Source organism: Phalangium opilio, unplaced genomic scaffold (genome assembly GCF_054372755.1).
Source record: "Phalangium opilio isolate 3A_F unplaced genomic scaffold, DU_Popi_V2 ptg000002l_1, whole genome shotgun sequence".
Taxonomy (NCBI): domain Eukaryota; kingdom Metazoa; phylum Arthropoda; class Arachnida; order Opiliones; family Phalangiidae; genus Phalangium; species Phalangium opilio.
Genome location: NW_028324144.1, coordinates 8,963,046 through 8,982,444, shown reverse-complemented (window position 1 = coordinate 8,982,444; position 19,399 = coordinate 8,963,046). Strand labels below are relative to the sequence as shown.

The following is a 19,399-nucleotide window of genomic DNA, read 5'->3' as shown; positions in this document are numbered from 1 at the left end:
TCATATTAGCTAATTATAATTATTTAACTTTAAATGAGTATGTTTCATTGATTTAAATTACATTGATAAAAATTATTAAGCGCGCCACCCTCCCTAGGGAAAATTCTCTCTATCCTCTCTCTCTCTCTCTCGTCTCTGGCTGTCAGGCTTACAATATATAGCTGCAACTAGTTTCGGGCGTCGGGGAGGTTCCGGTCATTCTTCCTCTCTCTTCTCTTGAGTATAATACTAACCGAGCCTAGCTCAGTTGGCTGGGTCACGCGCCTTCACTGGCGTGTTGTATGGATCAGAATGTCGCGGGATCGCTTCCCGGCACCGATAGAAAAATAATTTCATTTGGAATAAATTCAAATAAAATACATTACGCCACCTAGGAGTTGTAACGTGAACTATGGGTGAATTTGGAGTCGAAAATTCGCGGGAAATTTGAAATTCAAAAAGTTTATTTATGACGAAACTCATCAGGTCACACCAAATCCAGCCAGCCGACCAGCCAACAGAGGTCGGAACAATAGTTTTTCAGCTTTAAAGAGCGGCAAAACTAAAGTTTCTATTTTAGAGCTGAAAATTAGGAATTAAGCAAGGAAGCTGGAAATTTTTGTGTCAGAAAATAATAAATTTTATATGCTTTTAAATTTAACATGACATATTAAATATAAAGAATAGCTTGATATCTTTTCCAGTAGAAAATTGTTTGATATTGATATTTTAGTTTCATTGATTTTAAATAAATTGTTACTGACATCGGTTAATTTACGATATTGGCCAATTGATCATCACTAATAGTTTGAATAATTTCAATTAAACGGTTCAAAACCTTTAGGATAAGCTTAGTTTTATAATGAGTAAAATTCTAATGTAATATTCTAATTTTAAATTTATTTATCGTAAATAATTAATTTGCCGTAGATAATTTATCGTACATAATTAATGTATTACCTTAGTATAATTTATGCTGAAATAAAAATACCACAATGAAAGAGGAAGTGACGTACATATGGGATGGGTAAATGTTTGGCGGGAGATTCAAATGTCGATTTGGATTTGGGTTGGAAAAATAAGAGAATACGGTTTTTAGTACCCACTCCATATGGACCCAATCCTATTGTTTAGATTTAGATTTGGGTTTCTAATCATTTAAATTTTTAGAGAATAGTGTCCCTGGATACTTTTGAAGTGTTTTGCTTATGTCCGCTCTCGCGAATTTCCTGGAGGCTGAAAGTATTTGACTTATTTTCGCCCCTTTTCAACCTAGTCTTGTTGTGAGTTATCAGGGTTCATACAAACCTAGAAAAATCAGGGAAATAAATAGTTGACAAAAACCTCAGGGAAATTTAGAATTTATAGTAAAATTAAGGGAAATCAGGGAACTTTGCGTCAAACAGAGGCCGAGTAATTAAGCAAAATGTTCATGATATCATAAGTGGATCAAGGGATAAGTGTGCTACGCCCCTTAGGACTTATGTTAAAAAATAGCGTCGTTCAAATTTGCGAAAAAGACAACATAGCCTACTAACGTTAAATATGGTCCTTTTTATGGCCTGGCAAGCTACCGCGATGTTTCCATAGTTACCGCGAAAGAAGTAGTACGGGCACGAGCTATTTTTTTATTCGAGGGAGACAGTCAGGAGAATCGTACAAAAATGGCGGCGCGCTCAACGGCTGTATTTTCGTCCCAATTTGGCCCAGAACTCAAATCAAAACTAGTGCAAACAACTGTAAAATACAATTTATTACAAAAAAGAGGTCATCTCTGTTATTGTGATGACGTTTCCAATGAAGAAATTCCCAGTAAACGTATGAAACATACAGAGAAACCTCAGGTAAGGGTTAAGCCTTGGTGCCTCTATTAGCAAAGTTTATTTCAATGTTAGTTTAGATACATTGTAAAAAACATACATAAATGATTACAGGGGTTTTCTGAAAGTGTCAGGTTGGTTAAATTGAAGACTTGGCTCTTTAACAAAGATAAAAAGGAATGCCTCTTAATAGCCGAAAAAATTAGTCTTCACAAAGAATTGATAGAGGCGAGAATTTTTAGTTCAATTTCTACTGTTTAATTTCAAAAACTTAAACCCAAAAATTATTCTTAATTTAAAGCTTCTTTTGGAAATAACAAGGAAGGATCGGCTTATTGTAAGGCACGGGTTGGATCCGGTTAAAATTATTGTAGAAGAAAATGGGGAAGCATCTGTTTTTCACATCTTTAAGGGCTGCGTAATCAAAGTGCTATTGTTTGAAGGCGAATCAATCCGAGAAGATGTTGCAATGGAAATATTTCAGCAGCTCTTCGATGATAGTTTTATTTTGAGCCCAGGTCTTACTGAAGAATCAATTACAATTCTAAAAACATTGACATTTCTACCACAAAAAATAACCAAATCAGCATATCCCTCTTTCGGAATTATGTTTAGCATGGTTCAAGCCCCCAAACAATGCCCCGATGGCTGAAATTTCATCTGGAAGGTACCGATGCACTGAATGTAGTTATCGCTCTCGATACACAAAAACACTATCCAACAAAAAAAATACAATCTGCCAAAGATCAAGATCTTTCACTAGTAAAGCATAAGACGTCACGGACTTCAAAACACAAGTTGAAGTATTTGTCTCCGAAATCGTTGAAAATCCGTCGAAGAAAAGAGAGATGTAGAAGGCAACGGTTATTTCAAGCAAATTCAAAAATTTTGGAAAAGTGTCAAAAATTTAAATTAAACTTCTCTGAGAAAAAGAGCAATGAAATGACCAACGTAACATGGATGATCAACAGAGATTTCAAAAGCGAATTTGAACAAGTTAGGAAACCAAAATATACCTCTTCGAGCCGAGACGAATTTACTTTCCAAACACAGGTCCGCCAGCCAATGAGACAAACCGGAAATATATAGTTCTAATCGGTGAGATATTGCCATGATCATTTGTAAAGTTTAAAACGTTTAATAATTTCCTGCGTATCCTCCGCTCACTCTGAACCGTTAAGACCTATAAGAGGACATGAAACAAGGTCAATTCTGGTTAAAATCTAGGTTATTTTATCTCATAGACCCAGTCGTTTCAACACGTATGGAGAGATGAAGTATTAACATCCTTATTATTTAATGAAGCCAAAAGTTACGTTTACACTATATATAAATGTAGTAAAGATGAATTAAAAAGTAAACATCAAATTTTAAATGTTAATATCAAAAGATGTTCTTGGAATATTGAGATGAAACAGAGCTTTATACCTACACAACTACTAAAAGAATCGTAATGCCGAAAAATATTTAAGTATTTCCATTTAATATTCTGCAAAAAGAAAATGTTATCGTTTTGTAAGAGATCTTTTCATCCTACTCGCTTTATATTAACTTTGATATGCGTGTAGTGTTTCGATTCAGATGCAATCTTCATTACACGTTCTATATTAACTCTCACTTGTGTCAGTACGTAGAAATAAGTTTATCTTAAATAATTAATTAAATATAAATTATATTAATTATTTTAATCGCCAGTAAATAACTTTAAAAATAGTTAAATCGTTTAAAAAAAAGTTGTTCCTATTATCTTTCGAAACTTTGCTAATATTGACTTTTAAAGTGAAGGGTACCCCTCCTGCCCGCTTTCTTCAAATTTTGGGGTATTTTTACGATTCGTTTCCATTATAATAATAGATATAAACGCATTCGTGTGAACCGATGGTGGAAGCCCTACCATTGGGAGGCTAGACGTTTCTCGTAACCCTAGCCGCTCGCCGCGTGCATCTTAAGCCTAACGACGACGATGGAGTAGAAGCCAATGTTACAGATTGGTGTCTATGTGGTATAGACGAAAGACCAGTAGATGGTGGTGTTAGAAGTCAATGCTGCAGATTGGTGTCTATGTGGTATAGACGAAAGACCAGTAGGTGGTGGTTGTTAGACGCCAATGAGGATAGATTAGTGTGTATGTGGTATACACAAACTAGTGTCCATGGGGAGTGGACGAAAACCAAAACTGGTGGTGTGGGAACTCAAGTAGAATAGCCAGAGGAGACAAACCCAAATTTCCGTGAACTGTCACTGCAGTCCGGAAATTGGGAACACGTTTGCTCCGATACGCAAACTGCGAACGCGGTCACGTGGGGCGTGACAGACACACACACAGACAAACAGATACGTCCAGTGTAAAACCTCTCCGTGACGTCATCGTCACTCGGAGAGGTAAAAACTACTGAGCGAGCTACCCTCTACCAATGAGAAAGAGGCTGAAATAAAACGACTATGAGAGAAGTTTGGTTGAATGAAACCAAAGAACAAGATGAAAAAGACAGAATTGATTTTCAAAAAGATCAAAACCGAAATTGTAATATGAAAACTCAATTTATGTATCCATTGAGTTGAGAAAATTACCACTAGAGTGGCCTTTCACCCGCAAGGATATAGACCAAATGAACTTTATCACGCGCTTGTAGCGCCATCCCGGTGCGAAAAAGGGAACTAAAAGAAAAGGCGGGAAATTTGACGAATTTCAAGAATACATGTTAATGGCCGAAATTGAAGTTCGTTTTCTAGATAGCGACACCATCGTTTGATAAACTTGGTGGCTGTCCGTCCGTCCCATTGTTTTAAAAGTGTCCCGCGTTCCCCCAATAGGCAGCTTAACGCAAAGGCCACTCTAGTGGTAATTTTCTCAACTCAATGTATGTATCTATTTAACGAAAACTTACACAGTTTACTTTTGATTTTAGCCCCTGGAAAGACGACTAATAGGTGGAGTGCCATAACCTACCGTATTGCTCAAGCTTTAGCCGCATGTATCGCTCTACAGAGTTTCAAAATCCTAAAATTGCCAAGTTGGAGAAGGTTACAAGCTAAAATGGTTCACAATTTGGAAGAACCTGGCGTAAATCTGGACAGATTGAAACGGCAGAAAGAATTGTATGATGCTTTCGTGAAGGAACATGTTGCCAAAGGATTCAAAGAGCCAAAAGGGGATGGAATTTTGATTTTTGATGAAGTTAATGTTACTCCGAAGGTTGCTTGGAACAGCAAAAGCCATAAATTGATAGGTTTAGCGATGTCTCCAGAACAGTTAGCGACGTTGGATGATATTTACGATCAGTTGAGCACCGAAGAAACTGTTCCTAAAGCAGGCTATATGCTCCAGTTTCTATGGCGAGATCTAACATCAGATTATGACATTATTTGTCCCTATTTTGCTTCTGAAGGCTCAACCAACACTCATTTTATTTCCGCTTGCCTATTTGAAGTATTAAGGGCCTTACACGCTGTTGGATTTAAAGTTTCCGCTTTACTTTGCGACGGGGCGAGTGCTAATTTGAGTTTAATTAAACTAACACAAAATTTTTCCGGGGCTTATGGGGTAACATTTGACCAAAATAAAAATGACATAAACATTGAAGTTCAGCCTTGGTTCAAAAATCCATTTCATTTGAACCATAAAATTTACTGGTTCATGTGTCCCAGCCACCAGGTACTAAAATTAAGATTAACCCCAATTAATGTGTAGATGTGGTAGTAATTTCAATTAAACATTTATTCAAGCTTAAAAATTTGATCAACGCTTTATTTGCGTCAAAAGATTCAGGTGCTCGTTCTTTTAATAAGAATGATGTCACATTTGGGTGGCAAGCAATCATTGACATGAAGAAACGGGAGGATGCAAGGCGCGATGAGGATATTCCTCGTTACATTACAAAACTGTTAGAGTCTTACATAATTAGGGACTCTTGGACCAAGCTGAATGTAAAACCAGCTAAAATTATGCAAGTGAGTTTAAAATTGCCAGCATTATCTCCAGCGTGTGAAAGGTCATTTATTTCAATTATTATTTCAGCAAGATGACGTTTTGTCTGAACTTTATGAATATGCTAATCCCGACAATGCAGATCCACCGACTGATCATAAGGAGACCATGGAGACTTATAATTATTATAAAGCGTGCAATTTAATCTTCAAAAAAGGAATGCATTCAAATTTAAAACTAAGATCAATGGATGATCAAGTTATGCTAAACATTGAGGAGGGTCTAAATTATTTTAAGCAATGGCTTTTAAACTTGAAAAGTAAAATAATTATTGTACCATCTGCCTTTAACTGAAAATTTATAATAACCTTTTCTCTCTTTATGCAGGTGCAGATCCCAAATATAACCTAATGTATCCAGGAAAGGAATTTATTTCTTGGCAGGTGTTTATTAAACAAAATGCTAAATATAAATTTGAAGTACAGTTATAATTGTTTTATTCTATAGACTTGGGATCTTTTACGTGTAATGGTCTTTGGGTTTAAAGGGCTTGCCAATTATTTCATCAATGAATATCCAACCTATTATCTCATGCCAAAACGCTTAAATGGCAGTGCCGTAGAGACTCTCTTTTCCCAATATAAATTCAATGCCAACGGAAAAATCACAAGCTTAAATCTTGACTAAGAAAGACGTTCATGGACATCACCACTCTGGAAAAGGGTAACGAAATACTCCATTGTATGTCAAACAAAGTTTTGAAAACAATCTGTGAAGTTTTAAATATTTTATTAAAACAAAGAAGTTGAAAGCAATCTAGATAATTTTATTTAAAATCCATAATCATTTAAATATTTTGGCCTCGTAGATAGTCTTTGGGATGAACGTTTCCTATTTCCAAATTCGTCACCTGTTGTTGCTCCACCAATATTTACCGACTCGTTTTCTTTAGCTTTTTCGGTCAGCTGGCTATCTTTATGTTTTAATTTTGTTTTCGTTCTCTTTTGTTTAGTTTTCGTTTCCTCTACGGTTGTTTTCCTCTTAGCTTGACTAGTAGGTAATTTGACTCGATTGGTTGCACTTTGAAGTAGAGTGGTTTTGGATTTATCTTGACTAGTTTGCGTAATACTTAGAGTAGTTTTAGTTTGAATTCGATTAATTTTCGATTCATCTTCAATAGTTTGTGTAACATCTTGACTAGTTTCGATTTGAACTTGAAGTTTTTCCGATTCATCTTTAAATTTTGGTTTAACTTCGCTATGTTTAGCTTGACTAGTATTTTTCTTGAAGTTTTACTTTTTTTCTCTTTTCCCGTCACAGCGCTTGAAAAGTTTGCTTTTGAATTTAGCACAAACAATTTATTCCGTAGGCTTGCACTTCCTTTCATAGACGACTTGTCATTTTCAGATTTTTTAGCGTCCCATGCTGTGATCGTTTCGTTTGTGCATGCATGCAGCATTTTTCTTTGCCACTCATTAAAAAAAATTAAGTTTTCGGAAGCGTTTTGATTTCCCTCAATATGGGTGCAGGCTTGAAGAAATTCCTCTTTTAAATTGTCATCCTCAAAAACCACGTTGTTTGCAACCTGGAAAATTTTAAATGATTTAAGATATCATTGCCTTTTTTTTACTTACTAGTGCTAGGTGTCTCCCATGCACATTTATTCCTTCTTGGCATAGCACCTGCCTCATTCGCTTGTTTAGAGCTTTTAAATATCCATGGAATTCAGGTTTTGGCAGAAATAGCCCGCCACGATCCCTCTTACGCAGACCCGAAAACTTAAGGGGTAAGTCTAGCGTTTTGAAGTAATAAAGGCAAATTTTCTTGAACTAAATACAAGATAACTAAATAAGATAGAACATCGCGGTTTGTTTTAAAAATAAATTTAATGTCTATTGTAGCGATTGATATAGTTTTGAAAATATTTTAAGTATAATTACTATTAGTTAATTTTAATTTAAAATAAAGAACTCCCTGAACTGGAATCTCCAGTTCTAAACACTCGAATTGCAAAATTCCAATTGTCAGCGGTCCGTACCGAGGTTTTGTAGCGAATGATTTGCATTGGTGACTCTAGCTTAAATATATTTAAATTAAATGCGAAACTTGTAATCCGAAGCCAGCTTTTCAGGTTTTCTAAAGATGGCACCACTATGTATGAGTTGGCTTTTGATATAAACCTTATCTCAACCCTGGCCGAGTTCTAGTCCTTCCTGTCAATCATTCGTCCACGCCCTTGTATAACCCCATGCTCCCCAAATTTTACCGTCATATTATCTTTCTCTACACCGTCCTTCCATTGAATGGGGCGGAGAGAGTTTTTGTTTTTGAATCGGCTATTCTTGTGTATATAGAGCTTTTACCTTGTGTATCCTTTCTCGAAGGGTGGGTGAATTTTGTAGCTCTTCATATATGGTTTGATAGATACCAACTATTTCTCAAACCACCACCCCATCTTCTTTTTCCTGTTAGGGATTAACCTTCCCTGCTTTTTCTATGAAGGGTTCGACGACAGTTTTACCCTTCATTATTTTGGTTCCATAGAAATAGTTTCGCCTGCATTAACAGCTTAGACTGTCCCCATCAAGTTTATTTAGACATGATATTTTTCGCACCTCCCCCAAACCGCCTTTATCAAGAGACGATTTTTCGACCCATCTATATTTTTGATTAGGCAAAACAAAAATGTAAAGTGCTGCCTCTAGTGGCTTATCTGCGTACTTCAAATCGCTAGACTTCCCCCTTAAACACTTATCAGACGACAGTGCCATGGCTGGAACAACCGTCCCATGTGAAGTAGCGGCAGATCCGTTGAAAAAATCAACCAAGAAGGTTCAATACCGAGGAAATAACAATAAAATTGCCTATAGTTTATATCCTTAAGCCTCGGCTAAATCACCACTTTAAAAATAAGTTTGAAAATTATAACTGCGCGAGTTTAAAAACGAGAGTTAGCACGAGCTATTAAAAACAAGTCTTATCAGAACGAGAACTAAAGCATGAAATGTTTAGTAAATAAACCATTAATCACAATGTTTAGTAAATGATACAATTAATCGCACTGTTTAGTATGTAAACAACACTAATAACAACATCCATAATTGAATCGGCTCTAAGCACCGTTAAAATTAGCCAAACTATTCGCGATGTTCAGTAAATAAACCATTAATCACAATGTTTAATAAATAAACCATTAATCACAATGTTTAATAAATAAACCATTAAAGACAATTTTTAGTAAATAAACCATTAATCACAATGTTTAGAAAATAAAAGATTAATCACAATGTTTAGTAAATAAACCATTAATCACAATGTTTAGTAAATAAACCATTAATCACAATGTTTAGAAAATAGACCATTAATCACAATGTTTCGTAAATAATACAATTAATCGCACTGTTTAGTATGTAAACAACGCTAATAATAACATCCATAATTGAATCGGCTCTAAGCACCGCAAGCATTAACCAAACTAATCGCGATGTTTAGTAAATAAACCATTAATCGCAATGTTTAGTAAATAAACCATTAATCACAATGTTTAGTAAATAAACCATTAATCACAATGTTTAGTAAATAAACCATTAATCACAATGTTTAGTAAATAAACCATTAATCACAATGTTTAGTAAATAAACCTTTAATCACAATGTTTAGTAAATAATACAATTAATCGCACTGTTTAGTATGTAAACAACACTAATAATAACATCCATAATTGAATCGGCTCTAAGCACCGTTAGCATTAACCAAACTAATCGCGATGTTTAGTAAATAAACCATTAATCGCAATGTTTAGTAAATAAACCATTAATCACAATGTTTAGTAAATAAACCATTAATCACAATGTTTAGTAAATAAACCATTAATCACAATGTTTAGTAAATAAACCATTAATCACAATGTTTAGTAAATAAACCTTTAATCACAATGTTTAGTAAATAATACAATTAATCGCACTGTTTAGTATGTAAACAACACTAATAATAACATCCATAATTGAATCGGCTCTAAGCACCGTTAGCATTAACCAAACTATTCGCGATGTTCAGTAAATAAACCATTAATCACAATGTTTATTAAATAATACAATTAATCGCAGTGTTTACAAAAATTATTCTTAGCTTGAAAAATTAATATTTAAATCTAAGTAGGAAATACAGTTAAGATTTGATATTCGGCTCCAAGCCTTTGCTTACTAAACCACACTAATGATGTTGAAGGGTAAACAACACTAAAATAATGACTGCGGCCGCTCACCGCTATTCAATCAGCAATGAAAATACGAGGTTCCCCGTGCATAATAAAGGTTCCCGTTTTAGCGGGCGCTGCTTAGAGCGGCACTCTCCCTTTAGTTTATTCTCAGTATCATCATAAGCTGAATCATAGCTATCATCATAGCGGGCGGTCTTTAGAACAGCGATATCTCCTTCGTTGATTCTCAGTAGCCTCTCAAGCTGAAAATACGAGGGTCCCCCAGTAGATAATATCGAATCGCTATGATAGCGAGGCGCCTAGGCGAATGTCAGAAAAACCGCACGACGCGAGCAACGAACGTCTTTCGAGGGATCAGGCACTAGCGTATTCCCCCGGTATTACCTCTTTGGAGGTTTTAATGCCGTAAATTCGGGCGATATGTCTACAATCCGTTCTAATATTGAATTTTAAATTGTAAAAAGTAATACCCGAGTGCATGACCGTGTAATACGCTTGCCATCGTACACCCTCAGAAATGCTTTATTAAAGAGTGGCTTTCCCCTCTTCAAATTTTCCGTATAGAGTACCATTTTTGCAAACGCCATCTAGATGTCGTGTGCAAAAATAAAACGATCCCATTCGATAAAATTTAATAGGCGATGTTATCTTGCGGTCGAATGGGAATTCGGTCCTACGGATCAGTACCATTGGCCTTATTTTAGCCTATTGGCCCTAATCTAAGTTTTAACAACTTTTTTCTAATAAAACATAGAAAGCTCTTACTTTGAACACCAAAATCACATTGAAACTATTACATTCCTTTAAAGCTTTCAAAGCATCTATATCGAAATGTAAATGATTAATTTGGCGATAGTGCAAAATAGTAAAACCACTTCAAGTGTAAGTCTACTGTATCTCCAAGTGAGTGTAGGGTAGTTTGGAGGTTTCACTCGAGTTTGTGTCGTTCGGCACAAGGGGGAGCAGTGATCAGAGCGGCGCCGAAAACTGTTTTGAAATCACAATTTTAGGTTATAAATGATTTTATATGTCGTTTACAAGGCAAATTCCAGGGGGGCTGCCATTGCGTTTTAGTAGTTTTTGCTACCGCCATCTAGCGTCGAAGTAAAGCGTAAACTCGGTATTTTTGTCTTTTTAAACGTCGGTGTTTAAAGCCATCTAGCGTTCAAAAGCAGGAAGTTCAAAACCATCGTCTGAAATCCTTTGGAGCGGTGAATGCGGTGATTTGAAAATATTTTTTAATTCTCATTTGTAATTAGTAAGTTTTGAAAAATAAGAATGGCAAGTTAGGGTAGAACATGTTCCGTTATTGGCTGTAAAAGTAGTAATAGGGATTTAATGGAGTGGAAATCGCATGTACAGAATTTGCTCACTAGATGGCGCTTACCAAAACTACTAACACTTAAAAATTCGAGGCAATCTCGTACATCGCTAGCTTTTCATTGGTAACACAAAAAATTGATTGTATCCCTTTAATATGGCAAAAACCATTTAATGAGAGGATCTTTCTGGAAAATGTATAGATTACCTAACCACAATATCCATGTATGCCAGATGTATAATGAATGTTAAGATTAAAAACTGACTTACTATACTTACACCTTTGCAATTAATGAAAACGTAAAAGATAAGTGGGCAAAATCTATTAGCTGTAGTAACAGATATTCAAATATTCATTTTTAAAGACACAATTATTAAACATAAATTATTTGAAAAAATCGCGTATTATACCAAGATTATTTAAAATCCACTTCCCTCAGTTTTAGTTCTAGGAAGAGCTTGGGCTTCTCAGGGTATTTAAAGGGATAGTAATTTCGACTAATATTATGCTTTGATAATTTTAAATACTTGGAATTGTGAAAATTTAATCTTAAGGAGTTTCAGTTTGTTATTTGAAAGTAGATATATACACATCACTGAGGGGTAATAAAATTAATTCTCGACCAGCTTTTTACAATTAAACAATCCACAAATTTAATGAAAAATGCGGATTTTCAGCAGAAAGTGTTTAGATGGAAAAACGAAGATAAGTAATTATTTCAAATAATTGATGATTTATAATCATGTCTTCAAATTGAAAATTTTAACATTTTTCGAGGATTTCGATTTCATGTCATAACCTAATTCATTTTCATCGTTTAAGCATATTGGCTGAAGATTATTTCGGTTATGACAACGGGCACTGTTGCTGACAGCAGAGTGAGTAATAAGTAGAATGGGACGCTGACGCTACTCAGGTCCAAGGCCTCCGTGCTTTTTAACGGTCTCTTCCAAGTGACCCGTTCAATGGAGTAAAGCAATTCTAAGTCCTGATATTTGAAAACTTGCATTTCGAATAAAGGTGCCACGCTGCAAGAGAACATTTGCCAAGACTATTAAAGCATGGCTCGGCTGCGATGACACTACGTGCCTCCATATTTGAGGGGTGAAATTGACTACCCCACTAAGCCTTCGAATAATGGTGACACGGTGCGGTATAACATTCGTCGAGACTGTTAATCATCTAAGATAAAATTCATTCTCACCTTAGTTGGATATTTTTTTGGATTTGGGGACTTTTCCTCATCCAAGAGGTGTTGAAAATGAAGTGTTGGTATTGATAAGTAACAAAATCTTGAGAAAAGTGAAGGCCTCTTTTGTCCATCAAGAACTTCTTACGTTTGGGTGAGCTCATCAAATCTGACACTTGGGCCTCCTGCAGGATCAATGCTTTCTTTCCAGAGAAAACAGCAATGTAGGTATCATTTGACACCGAATCCGAATCCTGGCCGAAATACATTTTCTTCCGATCGAGTGCGTTTAGCCATTGCTTAACAACTGGGTCATGGTTTGCCTATAGAAACGCATCAGTTAATTCGGAAAATAGAAAACCGGATTCAAACAAGGTTAGCTATTTACCAAGTTTTCAAGATACGCGACATCAGTGGTACCTTTGAACATTACAGGTGGAATTCCCGATTTGATCAAGTCCGAGACGGAGTCGATGCGATAGTAACTTTCCGTCGTGAACTCAGTACGCATGAAACAACCCAAAAAAAAGAGAATGAAAGTCGCTCCAATCATCCACGACCCAGAAAGGATACGACAAGTAGTGTATGGCAAAACGGAGAGAATCGCTAAGGAAGACAATTAAGCTATAGGTTCTCACTTGACCGAAAATAACGACGGAAAACTTGAGCGCTGGGTCAAAAAATTTACTTTTACGTAGGTCTTCAACGGAAAGATCTTACTTCGATACACACATACGCTGTTAGAAAATGTTGTCCAAAATTGGATATAATAGGATCCAAACGGCTGACTCTGAGACAGCACAGTTTTTTCATATATTTTTGGATACCGTAACTAGTCTTCAAAAAGGGACGGTCGAATTATAAGCCAGATTTGGAGTTTCATCCAAAATTGGATCGAGAAATGGTCAGGCCATTATCCATATTTTACGCAAGTGGGCGAAAATTATCTCGTTTCCTCTCAATATTGGACTAATATCAAAAGCGGATTATGCTTCACACATAAAGTACGTAAGTCTCACCTTTCCGTAGCTTTGGCCATGTATTTCATGACATTCCCGAAGTAAAAAACTAAGCAGACGAACAAAAAAGCTTTTAACCAATCATAAGCCCCTAACCGTAGATAACCTCTTTAATGCCAGACCAATCGGCGACGGCTATTACTATTTTCTTGCATGGAACCTCGACTCGACATAACCGGGAAGCTCGGAAGGCAAATTTGCGGTATCGTTCGTTAGTCGTTATATTTTAAAGCTCAACTTTCTAAAATTTTCGAGTCATTTAATAAGTCTTCAACTAAATATTGTAAGATTTTTTTTAATTTCAACAGAAAAATAGCTCTGCTAATAATAGTAGACTCGAAAACTACACTAAGCCTTACACTAGGTATAAGCTCCTGATTCCCGAGCCGCCAAAAGCTACCCAGATTGATAAGATCTTCGTGCCTTACTCCCAAATAATCTTTCGTATTGTGAATAGTTTTAACTAAAGAATATTTCAGACATCCTACTCAGTATTTCTAGTAGTTTATGTACCTGGTAAATCGGTTCTTAAGGCGGAAGGATCGCAACAATCCGAAGGAGCCGCGTTACCGAATTATGTTCCTCCGCGTAAGAGGAGGTTCTTTCCTAGAAGCTTAGAGAATATCGTGTAGCTCCCCATGGCACATGACACCAAAGAGAATATACCAAGAGGAGCAGAAAGTCTAGCCTTTCACAAGGCTTTTGAAAAGCCCGGCCACGGTTTTGGAGTAACTAGATCCAGTTTTTGTTGATTGGCTAAGCAGCGACACCTTCTATTGGTTAAATTATGTCGGCTGCTTATTTTTGGTGGTGGCAAAGGGTTGATCTCTGGGTTGAACGTTGACGTACAAGAGGTAATTTTTAAGCAGACGACAAGGTCACGTGAACAACCGGAACTAGTTCCTCCAAATTCAGAGCCGGTCCCTATTTACAAAGTTTCTGCTCCTCTTGGTATATTCTCTTTGATGACACGTACTTCATGTGTAAAGCCTAATCAGCTTCTGCTAACTTCAAGCCCATATTGGAATAATCGATATTGAACTAAAACCAAACCCACATTGGACAAATTTCTTACCGATATTGGACTAAAATCAAACCCACATGGGACAAATTTCTAACCGATTTTAGACTAATATCACGTCCATATTGGTTTAATATCGAGCACATATTGGTTTATATACGACGAGTAACGAAGATTGCGTATGAAGTCTATGGACTGTATACATTTCATAGTTTATATAAAGCGAGTAATTAACTTACTTTACTCCACTCATGAAACTCTTAATATGGGACGAGTATTGATATCGCTAGTTAATAAAAACGGAAAAGAGAAGTAGTTTTGAAATCAATAATCAAAAGAAACTTCATGCGTGACCCTCTGAAATATTTTAGGGGTAGGGACGAATGGATATTTGCCTATCCGAGTGACGTATGTCTCGGAGAGGTTCTGTAGAAAATCTGTACCTAACTTGTCTGTCTGTATTCCGTTTAATCCTCTGCAATTGCTTATCATTAAAGAGTAGTTAGTGAGACTTTTGACTCAAGAGAGGTAATATATTTATTTTCACAGCTTGTTCTTAAATAATTAAACAAAATAATTAATTATTGTGTTTAACTGTTCAGTGACAAATCAAAAGCACGATCTTTAAAAAGTTACGGCATATGACTTTCCATCCAAATTGGGACTACTTTGTACAAATTTGGATAGTTTTAGAACCATGAATCGAAGGAATCCATTTTCGGATTAAAGCTAGCATTTTTGGACTCTTATATCACTTGCCATCCAAATTTGGATTGCTTTGTCCTAATTTCGATAGTGATTAGACTATTTTTAGCCACATCGTATGATGTGCATCAACGATGAGGCTCTTAGTTTGGCTTTCCCTGTTGTAGTAGGCGTGTCACAGTATAAAATTTTCGTTCGTCATTGAAGGGAAAGTGAAAGGGAAAGAATTGTGGTGAGGTGACATTTTTCGTTTGTCTACTTAAAAGGGAATTATGATAGTAAGGTTAAGCTATATCCTCTCCCTTTAAAATTCCTCTCACTCGTCAACAATACTATTTCACGCTTTCAATAGGGGATTGTAAAAAAGAAAGAGGTCACGTGAAAGTGTTTTCAGTACTGCCAGATAACTTTAAAAATAAGGCTGGACATATTCAAAACGTCCTACTACACCCCGTCCCCCGCCCATAATCTTTTTTTTTTTTTTTTGGTGGGACAAGGCCTAACTTTTGTGGATTTGGATTTGGGCGCTTCAGATAATTAAACGTTTTAATTTAAAACTGAAGGTGAGTTTTTCTTTTCAATATGAAGTTCGTTGCATTGCATTGATGTTCATTTTTTATAAATAAAGGTCCAACTATAAGAATCCATAACGATATTTTTAATCCAGCCTTGGTTCTTAAAGTTGACCTAAAGGAGCGTCTGCTCAAAGGTTCAAAGCAGCTGCACCACGTGACGAAACACTTTTTAATGCCTTCCCCCCTATTTGTTTCCCCTCCTAATCTTTTTTACAATCCCCTATACTGCTCTCCTATTTCAAAATTCAAAGTAATCGAGGGAAATTTTGAAAGCAAAAGCTAGTATTTACTGACATTTTTTTAGCATGATCTTAAGACACGGGGATATTACAATTATTTTGTGTTTTACCGAATTCTTTCTCTTTCAAACGCCTTGGGCCATAAGTTCATGCTATAAGATGCAAAAATTATGCGTCGGCATAAGTCTATGTTGTAAACTAAAACTTGTACTACGTGTATTAATCGAGCGTTAAGTATTAGCACTGTTAAAGGTAACTCGATTATCGAGGGGGTAATCACTAAAACTTTCCCTTCTTCTATTAAGGGTTACTTGTGTAATCATTTTATCATTGTTGTTTTTAGAATGGTCTTACGGGTAATCATTTTAGCAATGTTAAGGGTAGCGCATCGAGGAGCTATACTCACTCAAAATTTCTATTTGTGTCGCACTATTACATTTATAACATAAATAAATTTATTGAAGTAAGGTATACGGGTAATCATTTTAGCACAGTTAAAAGTAACGCATCGAGGAGCTATACTCACTCAAAATTTCTATTTGTGTCGCACTATTACATTTATAACATAAATAAATTTATTGAAGTAAGGTATACGGGTAATCATTTTAGCACAGTTAAAAGTAACGCATCGAGGGGCTATTCACATTAATTTTATGTGAATAGACCTTGGGTCGGCTTGTTTCTAACAGTCTACGAACAGAAAAGGGCGGTCGGCCGGTAGTCACGAGTTGGAATTGGTATTCGGAGCCACAAGAAATCAAGCCTTGGCCTTCGATTGTTTCGTGGTGGTATTTTGATTGGTTCACGGGTAGTTGAGCGGTTTTCAAAAGAGCGTTTTGGAATAAAGCGGTTCCTAAAACAGCGGTTTGCAAAACCGCGTACAAGCAAAACCGCGGTTGCTGTTTCCGCGTTTCTCGATACAGCGCTATTTCCCAAAACAGCGGTTGCTGTTTCCGCCCAAACTGTGATTGATAGGGAGGGAAATATCTATTATATTAAGTATATAGGACAAAGAACACTATTATGCAAAAAGGAGTAATGTTATATCGGAAGTAAATATAAAATATAATTTTTTGGAAAAGGCATATTATTTTGGGAAGTTAATGAAGATAAACAACAATATTTTGGAAAAGGCGTACTTTCGTACGCTCAAGATATAAACGCTGTAATCAAAATGCGCTAAAACGAGAAATAGCTATTATGGCAAACGCGCTTATGAAAAAGCCGTTTTGGACAATGCTGTTTTGATAACACGCCCAATCGATAACATACCTTTTGATTAGGGAGCTTACTTCTACCAAGAGAGATTCGAACTAAAAAGTTTACAACATACAAACACGACAATAGCGACAAACAATCAAATCTAGTTAGAGAATTCAAACTTATTTAAGTTCACAACACGCAAATGTGGCAATGGCGACTGGCAAGTTAGAAAAAACACAGAACGGGGGATAAAATATTCCCCTATTATGATGTCAAAAGACGCTTCTTCCCGAAAAGAATTTTGATTGGTTATCAAAATAATTTTACGTCGGCCTCTGCGTAAAAAATAGAACAGCAATTCAGTCCGACCGAAAGCTGTTTTGGTCGCGTTTTGCGGTAGATCTTTTACCGCAGAGGTACTTCGGTCGTGTTTTCTGTCAAGTGGGAACTAAGCTTTAGCTTGAATGGCTGAAAAAAGCGCCTGCCAACTTTCTTAATAAAGGAAACACAATCTCAATACGAATTGAATCAATCGAAAAAAACTGGCTTGAGCTTAGGTGAATTCTTTGGAAATAGGGAGTACTTAATTCCTTACATTCGGTGCCCAAGAGGGACGTGTTATCCCAGACATTTTTCAGCGTTTCTCGGGCCAATTTCTTGAGAGCCTTCTTGGTGGGCAACGATTTGTATTTGTTGGTTAGTATGGAGTGAATGACAAGCAAAACCGACAAAAGAACCAAGGTTGACACCATTAATATTTCCACCTAATAGAACCAAGAATATAGTCAAATGACTTGGGCGTAGCTTGCTAATAAGCATTTCCTACTTCGGGGTCCATATTTAAGAAGGACCAGGAAGTGGGCGTGACTGTCACTTGGGGTTGGGACACGATAATTGTTTTAACCGTTCGAAAGGGCGGAGACGGAGTGAAATGGTCCAGCCGACCTTCGAAATATGAGCCTTGCATGCCAAACATAATAACATGCGCGTTCTAAATTCAATGTAAATGTTAATTTATTATGCAATGTATTTTGGAACCAAGAACTGATATCTAGTTTATTAGGGAGAAGGTAAAAGATGCCTAAGTGTTCGCGCGACATAGTCCCAGCAAAGAGAATATACCAATTGGTATATTCTCTTTGGTCCCAGTCCCCCTTTCAAAATACAAGGGGGACGTAAAAAGAGGCCGGCTATTTCACCTCCCCTCTGTCGGAAAATATTTGATTTTCGTCATTCGCGTCGCGCTGACGTGAGTTTTCAAGAAGCAATGAGATGATAATTGTAATTTAGAGGTGGGGATTAACTCCGGACCGACGTTTGGACTGGAGGTAAAGCTGAAAGTGTGGCGAATTTTCACCTTTTCCCTAATAAACTACATATCACTTTTGTTGGAACTTAATAAAATTTTAAAATCACTTACGTTGAAGAAATAAGATTTAGCGTTGTAAATGTGATAAAAAAGGTCAAAATACCTAACTATATGCTCTCTGAAATTCACCCTAAAATCACAGGGAAATACATACTTCTGTTCAACAAGATTTTATCATAATTTTGTCGTCCGTTCTTAAGGAAATCAATATTTAATTTTAAGGTGTGCGAAATCGGTTTTTGACTCGGGTTCGAATACCATTTGAATAGCAGTTGTTTAATGAAAAGATAATTCGATTGCACATCTCCGTAAACGATTTATCAAGACATGGAGTGAGTGAGTGACAAGATTAACTCATTTTTACAAAAATATCTGATTGATTAAAATTAAATCTTATTTCTAACTCACTTTGATTAATATATACTCGACTTTATTGGAGTCTTCCATTTTTCGCACACCCATTTGGTTTAACTAGCCAACGAAGATAATTGAGCCAAGGCAATTCTTTTTCGCTCGTTTCAATTAATAAATGAATCGAAGTGGTAACAGAGTGGCGTTTCTGGCCCATTGGCGTGATCAGACGTGCAATCTCATGATGGCGGGTGTGGCATGTTCTGGTAGAAATTGGCGTGTAATCTCATGATGGCGGGTAATATCAAGATAAGCTTCAATGAGTTCTCGTTGGTGTGCCTTATCTTATCTTTCGAATAAAATGTTTAATTTCTGGTCTCACTGTTAAGAGATCCTCTAACAGGGACGCTATCTTGATATTTTCTTATGAAATTCGACTTCGTTATGTACTATGATTTTGG

The 19,399-nt window shown here is 36.3% G+C and overlaps 1 protein-coding gene across 1 annotated transcript; it reads right to left on the bottom strand.

Annotated features, from left to right (window-relative positions):
• Window positions 1-11,873: 11,873 nt before the first annotated feature.
• On the bottom strand, window positions 11,874-19,199 carry LOC149718684 (uncharacterized). Its single transcript, XM_089852170.1, has 6 exons — window positions 18,639-19,199; window positions 18,045-18,209; window positions 17,814-17,982; window positions 12,845-13,062; window positions 12,472-12,779; window positions 11,874-12,295 (listed from the first exon to the last, which is right to left on the bottom strand). The coding sequence occupies exons 2-6, from the start codon at window positions 18,192-18,194 to the stop codon at window positions 12,085-12,087; spliced, it is 1,056 nt and encodes a 351-aa protein (XP_089708296.1). The 5' UTR covers window positions 18,195-18,209; window positions 18,639-19,199; the 3' UTR covers window positions 11,874-12,084.
• Window positions 19,200-19,399: the final 200 nt, after the last annotated feature.